The following is a 16,481-nucleotide window of genomic DNA, read 5'->3' as shown; positions in this document are numbered from 1 at the left end:
CCCTATCAAATTTTAACCTCTTTGTTTTCAGATTGTTCCTCATTTATCCTTCTGAATTCTCATCCTGCACCACATACTTGAAGATTTTGCATTTTTGCAGCTCCCAGACTTTTTTACCCTTGTGTTTTATTATGGTTCAGGTATATTTTACCTTTGCTTTAACCATCCTCAGTGGAATTAAATTTTAATTTTCAGAAGATATCAACTGCTCTACTTTTACTGTCGGTCAATTGATGGGTTAATAAACCATATTAATGAATCTGTAGATGGAATTTTTGATTTGCAATAATAAAAGTTGTGCATATCACATACCCTTTTCCTCTCTGGAACAAAATTTTCCTTAATTCCAATTTACCCTTCCTTGAAGCGTGAAGGGGAGGCAAGTGTGGAGGGGGTTCTGAATCAGCTGGTCCTGGAGAATCTGCAGTTGGCTCCTCTCCAGTGGGGTGAGTGCTGTCAAATTTATTGATGATCTTTTATAAAGAATCTACTGGCTTGTAATTTTCAGCTGCGTGAGAATGATAATGTTTTCATTTACTGACAGTCTGTGATAGCGAAGAATTTGATAGGAATTTTTTTTCCTTTAGGTGTTTTAGTTAGCTGAAGATAAATGCAGAATTGATATCTGTTTTATTTTAAGTACCACTGTTGGTTGGTAGTAAATAGGAAACCTGACTGTGCACTTTTTCCTGTAATTTTCAGTTCTAGTTGTCTTGTATGAGAGGTGGCTGCTACTTAAACTTCCCCTTTTTCTTACAGTGTGTGTTTTTAAAGTAATTTCTCTGATTTTTTTTCATATGAATGGTAATGTCCTTGTGATATATTTCTTATTAAGGTCCAGACAATTGCATTACTAACTTTTGAGGTGCAGAAAATGTTTTTACTCTGGGTAGCACAGAAGAATTACTTGTCCTAATTTTCCATTTAGAATGATGTTCTCACAATGAAAAACAGAATTAATTTAATTTTGAAGAGTCATAATAATGCAACTTCTGTCTGAGGTTCTCAACAAAGCTTGTTCAGAGGCTTTGGAACATGAGATGTTTCATCCCCAACATTTCCATGTGAGTTGCAAGTTTCAGGTCAAGTCCCCAGGTCATCAGCAAATTGTTGCCAAAGCTTTTGCTTTTAACACAAATTTAACTCTCTGCTCCATATTTTAATACTTTGATGACCTAGTGAGGAGCAACTTTAAGGAGCAATGATCCATCACTATTTCCTGTGTTAATTATTAAAATTGGAATGACCCCGAATTCCATTATTTGTGCACTCTTTTAATTCTTTGGTCTTTTTCAAGTGTGTTGACCACCCTCAACTCATATGTTAAAACCTGTGAGCACTTTGTATATAAATAAGAAGATAAAAAATGGTTTAATGTAGTTTGTTGTAAGTATGTCCAACTTTAGCCATAATCAGCTGCCTTTGAAATCAAGCTTACCTGGCCTCAGTTCTTCAGGGGATTCAAAGATTTGGTAACATTTTTAGTATGATTGATGGGATTTGGCCATGATTGCCCTGGACCAGTAAAACCAGTGAGTTTGTGTCAGTGGTTTGTGTGTTCTGAGCTCAGTGGTCACTTCCTGGCTCTGCAGAGTGGCTTTGACCATCAGCAGGTTTCTAACCTGGGCTTTGTGGTGAAAAATCTTCCTTTGGCACTTCTGCATAAGACATCAGCTTAAGGATGAAAAACGTGTTTTTCTTCTTTCCCTGTACCCTTGGTTTGCTCCTTTTAATTCTCTTTGTGCCAAATTCCACTGTTTTCTTAGGAAAAGAGGCTTTTTAAATTATAGAATTGTGCCTGGCATTCCTGCCTGAATAGTGATCTTTGATGCACTGTTTGAAAACCATGAACATAACACTGATTTACAACAAAATCTCCTGTGGGGTTGGTTATTTCTCATGCTGCTGATTAATTCACTTAAAGAGTCCCAGTTACTTGAGTTTTCAGCCAAAACTCTGTGATATTCTCTGCTTCATAGCTGCAAAATCTTTTGAAGCACAGCCTGTTGACTGATGGTGTTGTACATTTTAATTTTCTACACTGAGCAAAGCAGGGAAAGGGAGATCCTTTGGGATATTGAATGCTTGGTTTGCTACCACTTTTATATTACATCTCCTAGTGGAAAGTTCAGTTTTGCAGAAGTCTACTTAACTTTCTTTATTTGATTTTTCCCAACTGCTTTTCCTAAACTGCTAATGAATATTATCTATTTTTATAACACACCAAGTATGTCCACTTGGAAGCTGTAGTTTACTGCTGAGATTATTGAAAAGGACATTTTTGGTTAAATGGCTGATTTTACTTGGAAACAAAAGCAAAACTTCAAAATTAAAGACAACGGAGACATTTTAGCTTCTTTTAGTTCACCATAATTTTGAATATTGAGCAGTTAAATCTTTGGTGGAGCTGTAGGCAGGTAACCCTGCCTGCAGCTCCTGCACTTCCTCCAGACTGTACCTTGGCAATACAGGAGGATTTTTTCTTTAATAATGTGTGGGATGCAGGAGGAATTAAGAGATTGTTATTATTGATTGGTGGGTGGGAGTAATGAGGAGCTGCTGAAATGTTGGGACAGCCAGGGGAGGTGTGTGCCTTGTACAGGCACTTAGGCAATGTCACACTCTCTCTTTTGGAGTTAAGTTCTCTTTCAGTGCCAGAATACATTTCCTATTCAATTCTTACAGGCATGGAAACATGTTAAAAGTTTAAAATACTGTAATATTGTAGCATCAGCTGGAATTTTTTCATTTTAATCGTTACACTGTTTGTATTTACAACCTGGCTTTGCTTTGAGTTTTGTTTTTGTGTATGTTGACAATAACTTGTGTTTTAATATGAACTCTTTACCACTGGCCATCATTGTGACACAGCCTCTGCATAAATTGGCTAAAAATTTGGCTCAGTTTCATGCAATAAAATTGATTCTATGATTATTCAAGGAGTTTGCAACACTGCTGGTCACATTGAAGGGTTTACTTTATTATAAGTGCTCACAGTGAAACATGAATGAATATTTAACATGGTTTTGATTAAAAAAATGACTGGCTCTTATTCAAATTTGTAGAAGCTGTACTCCAACACTCCTTTTAAAATTGGCATATTTAATTCATATAAGAGTTAATATTACATCTCTGGAATTATGAAAGCATATTGAAATAATTTTTCATTTAAATTTGACAATCCTGTCCTTTTTTCATTAAATAGAAGGCAAAGAGTAGAATCAAAATTCGGTGACATTGAAATTTTGGTCTGAGGGTAAAAGTTACCTTTGAAATTTGTCATAGAAGGGAAAAAGTGATCTGTAGTGAAGAGCTTGTTTTGTAATTTAATGATTAGGAAGGGAAAAGTATTTAAAACATGAGGAATCATAAAAAAAATACTTCAAAGGATGGAGTGAGAGTTCTTAATGTGTTGTTAGAATTGATTTTAAGATTTAGGAGATCTCAGTAAAATGAAGTTGTCTGTGAGGCAGGTGAGTAAATCACATGTAATTGAAAAGCATCACCTTGCTCAACACCAGCAGCTTCAATGTTCTCTAAAATTTATGACATATTTTCTTTTTACAGCTGGGCACCAAACCAAATGCAGGCATAGATGTGGTTTTGAGGTGAATACATTAATTCCATCAAAGCAAGGAAACAGAGCCTGCAGTGTGTAATGAGGAGAACCAAACCTCCTCAAAAGCCTCCCCAGTGCTGTGCTGGGGCTGGAAATGATCTGATGGAGTCATCTGTGGCTGCTGCCTGGGCAGGGCTTTTTCAGTCTTTATTTGATTTATGCCTCTGACTTCGCAAGCAAGCAAAATCCCAAGAGAGAAAACTTCTCAGTTTTGATGGTGCTCTGCTGATTTCCATAGCAAAATTATCTTGGGTACAAATGTGTGCACCAGATTTCATTAAACTTGAAGGAGAGTTTGAACTTGAACTGAGTTTGAAATTGAGTCCTGATTGACCCTGGAGCAAGCTGGGCTTGGGATATTCCTGCATTCAGGGAGAAGTTCCTCTGAAACAAGAGGCTTCTGACACTCCAAGAGTGCTGTAAACAATTTTCACAACAGAAACTTACTTTGAGTTCTCCTGCATAAAGTGAAATAAATTTAACTTCCTTCACCGCCTTCAAGCACCAGGTATAGAAATCTTTTCCTGATGACCCTCATGAGTGTAAGAGGGAAGATTTATTGGAGAAAATTGATTTAGGAATTTAGAACTGTAGACACTGAAAAGTGCTAGAGGTTTTAATATATCAAGCAAATGCTTTTCTTTCTCCATAGCAACTAACTGAATAACTGAAAATCAATGATCATACATGAACTCTAATATTACTAACAGCAGTGTTCCAAGAAACATGCATTTGTCAAGATTCACCATGGAAAAAGTCCAGAAATAGATTTTGCTTCCATTCACTCTTTTATTTCATTCATTCATTTCATTTATTCTTCCTTTCTTCATAAAAGAAGATGTGAATTGCAGTACAGTTTTAATGTTTAAGTGTACTTGGATGCCTTTGCACAATACAGTGCATTTTATTTCCTAGTATGTGATTACAGGAGAACTGAAATCACTGCTGCTGGATGCTGCTCAGGCCATAAATAAGAAAAGGGATGGGCAGTAGACAAAGTCTGGATTATTTACTTATTGGCAGAAAGTGCTGCACTCCTTGTTATGGGCCTACAATAAATTCTGTGCCTACTGCAGCATGTAAGAGTATTGTACTTAGAGAAAACCAAAAAAACTCAGAAGTGAAGGTGGTGTTAAATTGTTCCTTAGAGGTAGCTGGAATCAATAGAAGATGTTGATTTTAAAGTCTTTTGAAATGTTTTATGAACATATGGTTCATGACAGCTTGTTTGGAAGTTCAGTCTGGTTAAGTTTCACAAAGCATCTTATGGAAGCATTGCTTTAAAAATAAATTATCTTAATGATTAACTGTATGTTTTAGAGAGCATCAAATCATAATCAGTTTTCACAGCTTTATGTTTTGTGGATATTAACATTAATTACCGAAGCTGCACACCAATTTTATTTTGTAGTTTCCAGCCTGACCCTAGACAATAATTAAATCTCTCTTTCCATAATTCATGTGATTAAGGGATTTCAGCAGTGTGAGGTCACTGCATCCCAAATACACAGGAAAATATTTTGTAGTGTCTACCAGTGAGTAAATGATGCACCTCTAAGCTGTGTTTTGGATGTCCCCTGGATAATCTTGTCCCCATGGGCTTAGTTAAAATGATCCAGATCTCTGCACACAAGACCTTATTCAGAGTCTGGTTTTAGCCAGGGCAGTCCTACAATGTTGCTGCTCCATATTTGAAATTCCAAAGCTGTTTTCAAAGACTGAACTTAATGGGGGGCTGTAAGAAAGTACTTTTGCTTTCTCTTTTAATAAACAAACCCCTCCTAGGTCCTAGACAGGATAATTTATTATATATAGATACAGGCTTGGAAATGCAAAGAAATCAGCAGGGTATATAAGAGCCTGCACTTGAAAAAAAAAGGTGAATGTTACTGTGTTGGTTCACCAAACTAAAATATTCTACAAGAATTTCTATTTTAGCATTTCAGTAGTCTGGCCATTGCCATCATTGGAAAGATGAACCCAAGAGCATTAGCCAGGAAATCTCAAGAGTAAGGTAGAAAATCACAGTCTGATTCACAGGACGACCAAAACTGAGAAACAATCTGGTGATAAATGGATTTTGCAAGGTAACCGACCTTTCTCATCCATTTAGAAAAATCTTCAGGTTTTTCATTTTTATTTTTAAGATCCAAGAGAGGTGGGAACATTTCCATATCTTAGCAGCTTGTGTGCAGGCTGTTTTGGAGGATATTTGGCAATGTCAAGCAAGCAACATGCTTTAGTTCCTGGGAAGTGTTGAGGGACTGGGGTAGTACTCAGAAAAATGGACTAACTCGATGAAACTGGGGCATCTGGCACAGGTCTCATGTCAAAACACACTGTTGTGTGATGTGTTTTGAAGCAGCTGTTGTTTCTGATTCCTACCCAAGCTTTGGTTACTCAAAACTGAAAATAAAAACTCACACAGAGAAGGTTTCAGATATAACCAGATCAGTAGTGATTTCAAAGTAAAGATGCTAAGAATAAAGAGAGCACCCTGAAGTGAAAATAAATCAACAAAAGCTCTTATGGAATGGCCTGAGAGAGGTTGTGTGAGTGCCAGTGGTTACTTCATAGCAGATTTCTGAAGGGACTGGCACCTGGAGCTTCAGGTACAGAACTTCTAACAAAACAATGAAAAGACTGGGAGGGAAAATGGGGTAATAAATACTGGAGAAGTCTAATTACTGGTCCAGCATCATCCACAGATATTCTGGGCAACCTGTTCCACTGTCTCACCACCCTCATTGTAAAAAATTGTTTCCTTAAGTCCAATCTCAACCTGCCATCTTCAGTTTAAGACCCTTTCCCCTCATCCTGTCACTGCAGGTCTTGGCCAAAAATCTCCCTCTGTATTTCTACAGTATTTCAGTAATATCAAAAACCAAATGCCATTAATGAAATGGGTGAAATGTAGTCCAAAAAAAAGGTGTTTATCTGTTCTGAAAGAAATAACGCAGAAATCTGCTACAAGTTCAGCTGTCTGAAGTGGTTGGAAATTATTTAATTGGGTGTTACTCTGAGCCACCAGAGTAATTCAGCTGTGAGGAAAGGTGTAGGTGACATTTGTCCAAACCTCTAATGAAACTTCTTACCAGAGGAGCTCAAATCAAACCAGAACAAGAAAATGTAGTTTCAGAGGTGATCTGGGAATGAAGGCTATTAGCAGCTTTATGCTATAAAGATATTACACTGAATAAAATTTGATCAATTCTTCAAAGTTGAGAAAATCTGGTGAGTGAGTTGTGTTCACTATTTAGAAGATCTACAGTCTGCTTGCTCTGAGTTGCAGTATCTCTGAGATGCAGTTTTTTTAATTAGCAAAATCAGAAGTTGACTGTTCTCCAGGAATCCATCAGAAGACCAGGAGGGCAGAAAAATTATTGAAGTAGGGCAGCTTTTGGCATGGGAACATAGATGGTTTTCATCACAATGTTAAGGGCTTTAGAAAAATGTTCCAGTAGAGATACTGGTGGAGAGGAAAGTACCAAAAGGTGTTTAATCAGCTACAAAAAAGAGAAAAATAAGCAGGACATTGTGGAAGAAGGAAAACTAACTCATTCAAGCTTGATCAGGCCTAATACGTTTTTTTTGTGTTGAGAGACTATGTTCAATATTTAATTTAGAAAACCATTATATTCTAAAGGAAAAAGAAAGAGCAGCCGTGCCTTATTTACTTCTTTAGAGGAGTATTCCTTATGACATTTCAGTTAAGCCATAATAGGTGATTGAGAAACACCATAATGATGATAAATTGTCATGCAGTTATGCAAGGTACTTCATTTTCTAGGTATTGTTAGAAGTAAATTGAATAATAGATTAAATGAACATCCAAATTAAAAAATGAAAAGCTCCTGTAATAATTATGACAATGGGTTACACATTGAAAGAGAACTGTGTGAAGATAATTGTAAGGAAGAAGATTGAAAAGACAAAAAAGCTGTCTTGTAAGGTAGTTGGTGAAAAAATATCAGTGAATCTGCAGGGAAATAGATTTCTATTACTTCAATGAGCATAGAAACTACCATTTGAATAAAAATTTAGAAAAAATATGTTATAGCTTGTGGACAACTTAAAAATGGAAATTAGATGAGAAGATGTATGTATTAACAAGAGAAGCAAGAAAAATGCTTTGATCAGGTAAGATTTTAATGGCTCAACAATTAAATGAATTGTACGGTTAAGTGTATAGAGAATGAGAAATGGCAAATGTGCTAATTGTAGTGGAGGACTGCAATTCACTAAGCATTCACTAACCCAGCTCTGAACAGCCTTGGTGCAGGTCAGGTTTTATGTGAGATTGATTTGGGGAAATAAAGAGGGGAACCTCAGTCCAGAGGCTGACACTGAGCTTTCCTCCTCTGCCTGCTGACACTTCCCAGCTTTGGTTTTATTTATTTTGCTTTTATTAAAAAACATGCTTGGGACTGAAGGCCAGGAATGCTGTAAATGAAAGCAGCTGCCTCACTGGCCATGCTGTGCTTGGGATCAGCCCTTTTTCACCAAGAAAATTTGTGATTTAACTGGACTGTGACGTCTTCTCAGTAGAAGCGCTCATGTACTCTGCTGTAGATTGAAGTTTGTGCTTAATCAAGATAAATTGAACATTTACCTCTTATTTTGTTCTACTAAAAGCAAATTTTTCCAAATATTTCCACAAGTTCTTCCCCCACCTCATGTATTTTGACTCATTGGTGAAGGCAAGTGTGACTTTCCATCAGCAGAAGTTCTCCAGATGTTTGAGGAGAGGGAAGTCAGCTTCATTTTCATTGATCATTCTGGAGTAGTCCTTTACTTCATCAAGGAAGCAGAAGTGAATTACCAACTGCAAAGACCATAAATCCAGCTCAATAAGCCTTGTAATTCTGAAATTAATGGCTTCCAACTGTCAAAACCTCAGCAGCACAAACAGAGATCAGAGCAGACAGATTTGTAAGAAGAAACATATGCTTTGACTGAAGTGCTCTCTTTCATGTCCTCTCATTTTCTCCTTTTCAGTCTCTCTCAAATTTGACATCTAGCTGTCTATGTTTTAGCATATGAGATTTTTTTTTCCCTCCATTTTGTGATTTTTCTTAGTCTATTGCATCTCCCTGCTGTCCCTTTATTAAAACAATATCAGAACTAGATATTACTTTTGTTTTTTATTTTCTATCCCAGACCTTTGGATTAAGAAACTTAATGGATTTAATTGAAATAATAAAAATTAATTTCATTTATTTGATTTGAATAATTAATAGATTTGATTGTACAAAGGGAGCCAGTGAAACAGAAAATATTTTCTGAGCTTTAATTGTGTGTATTTTTTCATAATGTATACTCAATAGGGAACTTGGACTTTTTATATAATGTCTGTTTCCTTACTAAGCATAAATTCAGGGTCACTTTAGCAACATTTCTCATTACCTATGGACACATTAGAAAAAGTTACAGAGGGAGAAGAGACATTTTTTCATCTCAAAATATAAAAGGGAAGCTGAGCAAATGCATTCTGTAGGATGGCTTTGTTCAAAAGGACTTTTGTCAAATGATACTCAATTTGGTTTTTATTACTCGTTGCATTTTGCATAGTGTCATATGAAGCTGTGGCTCAATAATATCAGACACTTACAGAGCTGTTACAGAATTTCTATATCAAGGCCAGACACATGAGATGAAATAAGGAAGAGTCAATTAAAAATGTTAGTAGGATATGGAAAGGATAAAATATCTCGACAGTATTTGGAATTACACAGAGAAGTAATTGGTTGCCTCATGTGAAAACTTCAGGAAAGAAAGAAAAGGCAGCAGGAACAATCCTCAATAATTAAAAGAAGTGTCAGAGGATAATTACATTTCTGTGCTTTGATAAAGAGTCAACTGTCAGTTTTCTGAGTGAACGATGGGGTTGAGTTGTTGAAGTCAAAGGAAAAACCCAGGTATTAAAAGCATTGGGGACCATAAATCAGAAACCTGAGAGCAGAATCAGGTGCCACCAGCCTCAGATGGTTCTGGTGGGAAGCCTTCCATCAGTGCTCACAGCTGTGGGAGTGTTTAGTAAATTTGTTTTAGCAGGACATGAAGTCAGAGCTGCTTGGAGGCTGCTCACAAGCTGATTTCAGATTTCAGCTGGGATTTCACCTGCTGGGGTGTAATCAGCAGCCCAGACCTGGCTGGGCTTCTTGGCTGGGGCTTGGCCTTACTCACAGCTCAGGCTGAGTAAAACACACCTTTGCACCTCTGCATTGGGCCACTTGGAACCTTTCTCTGAAACGAGACATATTTATAGTCTTCTAACAATACTTGGAACCTTTCTCTGAAATGAGACATATTTATAGCTCCTTCATTGTGCCCAGTAATGAGGCCCAGGTGTAAATCCCCCAAAAGAGGAGCTGACCCCACAGTGTTGGGTGTCCTCACTGTGCTGCCCACTGAGCTCCTTTGTGGTGCTTAACTCCCAACAACTGCATCACCTCTCTTTTCCCATACATGCTTCACTTCCCGGAAGAAACCATCCAGGTTTATCTCACTAACCAAATGCCAAAAAGCAGTTGTGGAGCACAGAAAATAAAAGCCAGTGAGAAGTGTGATCTCAGATCTGAGGCTGGGATGGAAATAAGGTCAGTGAGCAGCTGTCAGTTGGAGTGAACAACCTGAACTTTTGCCTGTTAGAGTCAAAATGACCTCTTCTGTTTTCCTAGCAGCTATAATTTTGTATGTATTTTTGCTGGATCAACGAGTGAGTTTCTGAACATCTGTTCCTAATGAAGGTATTAATCAGCAATGTGCTCACCATTCACTAATTATGAACTGTTTTTGTCAAACATTTTGGCTGTGTTTGAAGGAGATGATTTCTGCTCATGGGTACTTAGTAGATTGTGCTTTGTCTGCATATTGCTTTAAATTAATCTCATGACATGAAATATACATCTTCATGTTATTTAATTCAGTAGACTGCAGAAGGTGTCTCAATATAATTTTGTTTGGAGAGCCTTTTGTAAACTTATTGAGCTCTGTCTGAGATCCTTACTGCAAATAGGAATTTCAAGATTAAATTTATTTGTGACTCATTTCCAGCTCTTTTGTTCTCATGTCAATATTGTTCTTTAGTTGAAATAGCTTTTCTCAGTCTCTCATGTTTGCCTTTTATCACTCTTGCTTTCTTTTGTGCATCTTGAGACAGCAGTCAGGACGAACTCTCCGAGTCTCTTTGATAGCAGAGGGTTTGTTTGTTATTTTTTTTTATTTTTCACCCCACAATTATCTCAGTCGCCTTTGTCTGTGTCTGGTGTAAAGTGTGGTTTTTGTTTTCTTAGATCTGCTTGACAAGCTTAGATCTTCAGTAGCATTATTCCTGGCATGGATCCTTAATGATCCACCTTAAGGTGAATCTGTGGTATCATTTCCAAGGCTCTCTGTTGTCCTTCTTTAACCACAAAGTTACAGTGAATATTTAGTATTTCACAGAGCATGATGTAAGCTGTTGAAACCAGCACTGCCTCTCTCACAAGGAGGAGTTTGAAACAGGCAGTGATGGAGTAAATCCAGCTTGTTAAACCTTCTGGCTCGTACCAAAGTTTATGAATTAAGAGCAATGTGAGAGTTATTGGTGTTTGACAAGTTGCTGCTGTGTTTCTCTAGTGTATCTCTAGTAGGATGTTGACTGTTTAAGATTGATAATAATGTAGTCACTTTGATTAAATACAGAATAATTAAAGCACCAAAATCATTAGAAGTTAATTTTGATTAAATTTCAAGTTTCAAGTACTCAGCACCATGACCAATAATGTTATAAAGCAGTGTCAGCCTTGCAGGCTGGAAATTTAACAGTTGTTAGCAACCCTAGATGTGCAAGTGAATTTCAAGTTTATGTTAGTTTTTCTTACACAGTAACTGAATTTTTGGGAAGGTTTTAGTGCAGTTGTTTGGGGTCATTAATACTTAGAAATCCCTTCAGAACAAATAGATGCTACACACAGGTAAGAAAAATTCTGAATGACACAAGACAAGGAATGACAAAGAGGCAATACAGGATTGTTTGCTTGTGAGGAATTGTTTTAGCTTTGTGGCTGTCAAAGTACCTGGTTTTGTACCTCTGAGAATGCTGTGCATGAATCAGACAAGTAAAAATGAGCAGAAGGGAGCAGGAGTGTGACATGGAGTGATACACATCTGATAGGGGAGGCAGCTCGTAATCGAGGTTGGTGCTGATAATCTGGAAGCTGTTCTTCAGAAGGCACAGTGGCAGACAATGAAACTCTTCTGCTATTTTGAGAGAGTAAAACAAATCCAGCCACTTGTTCATCATGCAGAATTAACCTTCAAAAACCCCTCTGTTATTGCAATAAATAATTTCTTAGGCTATCTATTGAGTGAAATCACCAACTCTGATATATGGCATGGCATCATTCTTAATCCTTTTCATTCTCCTTTAAAATGTCTTTTGTATTCCTCTGGTGCTGGCAACTTGGTAATAATCCAGTCATTTTACCTAATTTATGTAAAATACCACAGATGGCATTTACCTCTGTCATTCAACTGGAGTTTCAGAGTGTGGAGCTGTTTGTTTGCCAAAGTGCCATAATAATCAGCAAACCTTAAGTTCAGTTAGATATTTTGATGGTATGAACTCAGCAGAAAATTGTTACATATCTAAATTTAAAGGTGAAGGGACCAAAACATTGCAGAAAACCAGAGATGTCATTTATTCCAGGAACTGCATTTTATTCAGATTTAGTGGCCTGTAGCTTCTGAAACTCAGAGCTTTTGAAGCAGGCTGGCTATGCCATCAGTTCTCTCACATTATAGTTTACTCCTCTACTTAGAACTTCACTGTTTTCTGTACGGACTGGGGACATTTCTTGGTGGCACAGGTTCCAAATGTGACCCTCAGCTGCTCAGTTATTGTCTTTATTCCCAGAAGTTCATGCTAAGAGCATTCAGGCTTACTCCCAGTATCCCATTAGGTAATACTGTTGGATGATGCTATTTATACATAAACTTGCAGTAATTAAGTTTTTGAACCACCTTTGAGAAGAAGCTTTAAACTGAAATAATACAGTGATGACTCCTGTGCCTTTCCAGACTGGCAGAAATCTAGAGAGGAGGCTCTGTGGAGAGGTTTTCTGAAATAACACTGATGAAACAGGAGATTCATGTGAAGCTTCAAACATTTCCAGTGCTTAAGTTTCCACTGGTCCTGAGCATTTCACTGAAAAATAAATTTGAGTACATGGTATGCGCTAATTAATAACACATTGCAACCACCTTTATAAGTGGTGATTATCCAGTCTTTAATTTTATTACTTCATATTTTGATGGCAAACTGAATTTGTTAAAGTTTGCAAACACAGGAATAAACACAAGTAAATATTTTACTCTGTAAAATTTCACTTATCTGTGATAATGTCTAGGAGAAAAGTCATTGAGGATTTTTTCTGTTTTGAAACAGGGATTAAAATGCATCCAAGCCATCTTATTATTCAATAGGTAGCTCACTTGTGCTCCATTACAAATAATAAATGATATGATGGGAAAACTCATCATTATTAGTGAAATTTGAATATCAGCAAGCAAGTTAATAGATACAAATAAAAAATGAACTATAATCAGCATAAAATGTCTTGAAAATTTTGAAAACTGTATGGTGAAAATCATGATTGCATACCTTCTGCTGCCCTAAAACTGAAATTTACCAAGATCTACCGGGAGAGCTGTTGCCTGATTTTTCCATTCCCATACTCCATCATACTCCATTCAAACTAAGTGTAATTGCCAAGACTAGAGAACATCTCCTTTCTTCATCCCTGAAAATGGAGGATTTTTGAATTTACAGATAAATTCATTCTGTGACATCCTTAAATGTCATAAATAGCTGCAGACTTCTTTCTTCATATATATATATATATATATATATATATATATAATCCAGTCAAGATATTATGGAGAGATTCACATAAAATCCCAGCTCAGATCCCCTCCCCATTTTTGGGGTTGAATATCTTGGACTTTTGTGGGAAATCCTGGGAAGTCAGAAGGATGGTGCTGTAGAAGTACATTTTTCTTTCTCCTCTGCCCCCATCCTCTCCTTTTCAGTCTCCTGTATTTGAAGGTCTCTCCCTGAAGAGGAATCATGTTTGGGATTTGGAACAAGTGTGGATTGAAATATTGTAGGCACTGTTGGATGCCTGAAAGCGCCAACGACACGAGGAAATTTATACTTTGCTCTGCTAATTGTTGAAAAATATGAGGCCTTGATTGGTATGCAATTAGAAGTGTAACATTCTGTTAAACATATCACACAGCATATGGCATGTTAGTAGCAAATCTTCTAATTTAAAATGAAAAAAAGGATGCAGTTCTGCCTATTAGCAATTTTTGCAGGCAATCAAAATTTCCCATTTGTCTAAATGTCAGAGGGGGAAAAAGCCATCCTTAGTTATTTTGGTAATATAAATTTGGTTTATGTTTGATAAAATTTCTGTTCTCTAAAAGTAAACAAATATAAAAGAGGAAAACCCAGAATATAGTTATTGCTTTCAACTACTCAGATCTGTGGCTTTTATTAAAAAAATTAATTTGAACAACATTACCACATCTGCTTTAATTCAAACAAAAGTACTGAACCAAGACCACATTTGCAGAACCTCAGAACAAAGAATCAAAGACCCATGAGTGGAATTCATTGATGGGCAATCAGATGGTGCACTGGTTTGTCAATTAAAAATACAGAATGGCTCCACAGACAGATGTTCCTGTCCTTAAGAACCTCAGTGGGTTGAAGGCTTGATATTCAGTAAATATCATCCTGATCACCTTCTGATCTATCTGATGGATGTTTTGGGATAAGATGTTCAATACACATGGAGATGCTCCAAGAAATAGCCTTTTATTTGAGGCTGAAGACTTGTTTGTGTGGGCTCAGGACTGGCCAGTGCTTGGAGCATGCAGTAGCCAATTTGTGAGCATGGTTAATTGTGAGCTGGTTGTTGGCTGCTGTGGCTCACGGAGAGGTGGCTCTGCAGGCCAGGCTAAGATGGGAGCAAGTGAACTGCACCTAGGAATGGGATAGATTCCTTTTTCCAGTGGATATGCAAAGTTACTGCATATTTTCAAATGCATCAGTCTCAGAGTGGTTGAATTTCCATGACTGACTGCTCATTCTCCACCATTTGTACCAGTGAAGTTTAAAATATCTGAATATTTCAGACACATTTTTGTAAAAAATAGTATTTGATAAGTTTGTCTTTTTCTAATATTTGTAGATGGTCAATTTATCTCTCATTTGACAAGTAATGTTTATATTTTTCTTGGAAGTTTCAAACGTGCTGGTCAGCATTTTACTGTTGCCATGTTGGGATAATTCATCACTTAAAAAAATGTGCCTTATTTCAGCTTTAATTTCAGCTTTAATTACATTTTCTCTCTGGTCTTCTTTCCATGGCTGGGTATTTGTGAGGCATCACCAGTGGTAGTTGCCAGTATATCTCAAAGTAACCCCTAATTCAGGCTTTATTAAGTGCTTACCCTGAGATGGCATGTGGGATTCTCATTCTGCTGCTCCCCTTGTCATCCTGCCTTTGTCACCCTCCTGCTTCAGTCCCCAAATGTGGCACCTGCTGCAGCACAGGCGAGCCACAGCCCAGCCCTGGGAGAATTTGTGTCCCTTCAGGAATGGGAATTTTTCTGCTCTAGCAGAGAACTGATCATTTGTTATGCTCAAGCACTGACATCAGTTTTGTTGTGGCTTTGTGCTCCATTTTGACATTGCATTATACAGTCAATTTGGCATCGAACTGGAGAAAACGAGAATAGTAGAAAGCTGATTCCTCAAACTATTAATTTTATATCAAAATCAGCCCTCCAAAACATTGCCTGGAAGGGGGGAGGGGGTTCTTTTTCATTCTGTTTTACTCACCAAATTACACAGTTGCTTCATAAACCTTAAAATTGAGTAAATTTAAAATCAGCCTGTGCTACAAAGCCTGAGGTTTGGTATTGGCTGCTCCTGTTGTGTGTTGTAGTCACTAATCCTTTTAATGAAGAGCTTTTAGCATTGAAGAGATTCTATTTATAGCAAAGCCATTAGAGCATAAAGCTCCTCATTGCTATTCTGCAGCATGGAGCTGTAATGTTTGGCAGTGGAGAAAAGCTATTTTTAGGTGCAGCATTGAAAAGCAAGGCTGAAAGGTCAAGAATCCTCAGGGGGATTTGTTCTGCTACATCAGTGCTATCACACAGCTGCTGTTTACTCTCTTATCGTGCCTCAGTAATAAGAAGATATTTTTATTGTGACACCAAAGATATAAAGCATCAAAAGGATTTTGTGCATGAAATGAAGGCTTGGGGAATGATGTATCCAATCACATTAAATGTTCTGCTTCTTAGCAGGATGATTTTATTTTCCCAAAGACTGTCTCAATACCCATTCTTCAAAAGATTCATTCTAGGAAAGTTGGGTTTTTTAAATATTTTTTTTTTTATTAAAGGAGATAAGACCCAATGTGAGCAAAAGACAATCTGCTGAAATAGTGAAGGATTTCAGGCACACACTTTTCTGCCTGACATCCACACCATTCATTTTTTTAGCAGTGCATGAACAGGAGGCATAAAATCAGTGTGGAGTTTGCCAAAGGAAAAAGAGCCTGGACATTTCTGTGGGTAATTTGAGGAGCAGAATTGTGGGTGGTGGGTGATTCTGTCTGGCACAGGACAGCTTGTAGCACACTGGGTAGGTACTCAGGGAGCACAAAAAGATCATGTGGTCCTATTGAAACAAGATATGATAGATGATATGTGAAAGGGAGAAGGGAGAAAGGAAGGGGGAAAAAAGCATAATTATAGGAATAAAGTCTGCATATATTAGCTAAGTCTACAGTGTGGA

The 16,481-nt window shown here is 37.2% G+C and overlaps 1 protein-coding gene across 8 annotated transcripts in view; it reads left to right on the top strand.

Annotated features, from left to right (window-relative positions):
* Positions 1-16,481, top strand: part of TRAPPC9 (trafficking protein particle complex subunit 9) — a 449,867-nt gene that overhangs the window by 212,122 nt on the left and 221,264 nt on the right. For all 8 annotated transcript variants that reach the window (XM_074557536.1, XM_074557497.1, XM_074557522.1 and 5 more), the window contains one exon: positions 356-446. In XM_074557536.1, coding sequence (XP_074413637.1) covers positions 356-446 — 91 coding nt within the window. The remainder of the gene's footprint in view (positions 1-355; positions 447-16,481) is intronic.

The sequence above is a fragment of the Zonotrichia albicollis genome, chromosome 1 (assembly GCF_047830755.1).
Source record: "Zonotrichia albicollis isolate bZonAlb1 chromosome 1, bZonAlb1.hap1, whole genome shotgun sequence".
Taxonomy (NCBI): Eukaryota; Metazoa; Chordata; class Aves; order Passeriformes; family Passerellidae; genus Zonotrichia; species Zonotrichia albicollis.
The sequence above is the reverse complement of the archived record's forward strand: the minus strand, read 5'-3'. Positions and strand labels throughout refer to the sequence as shown.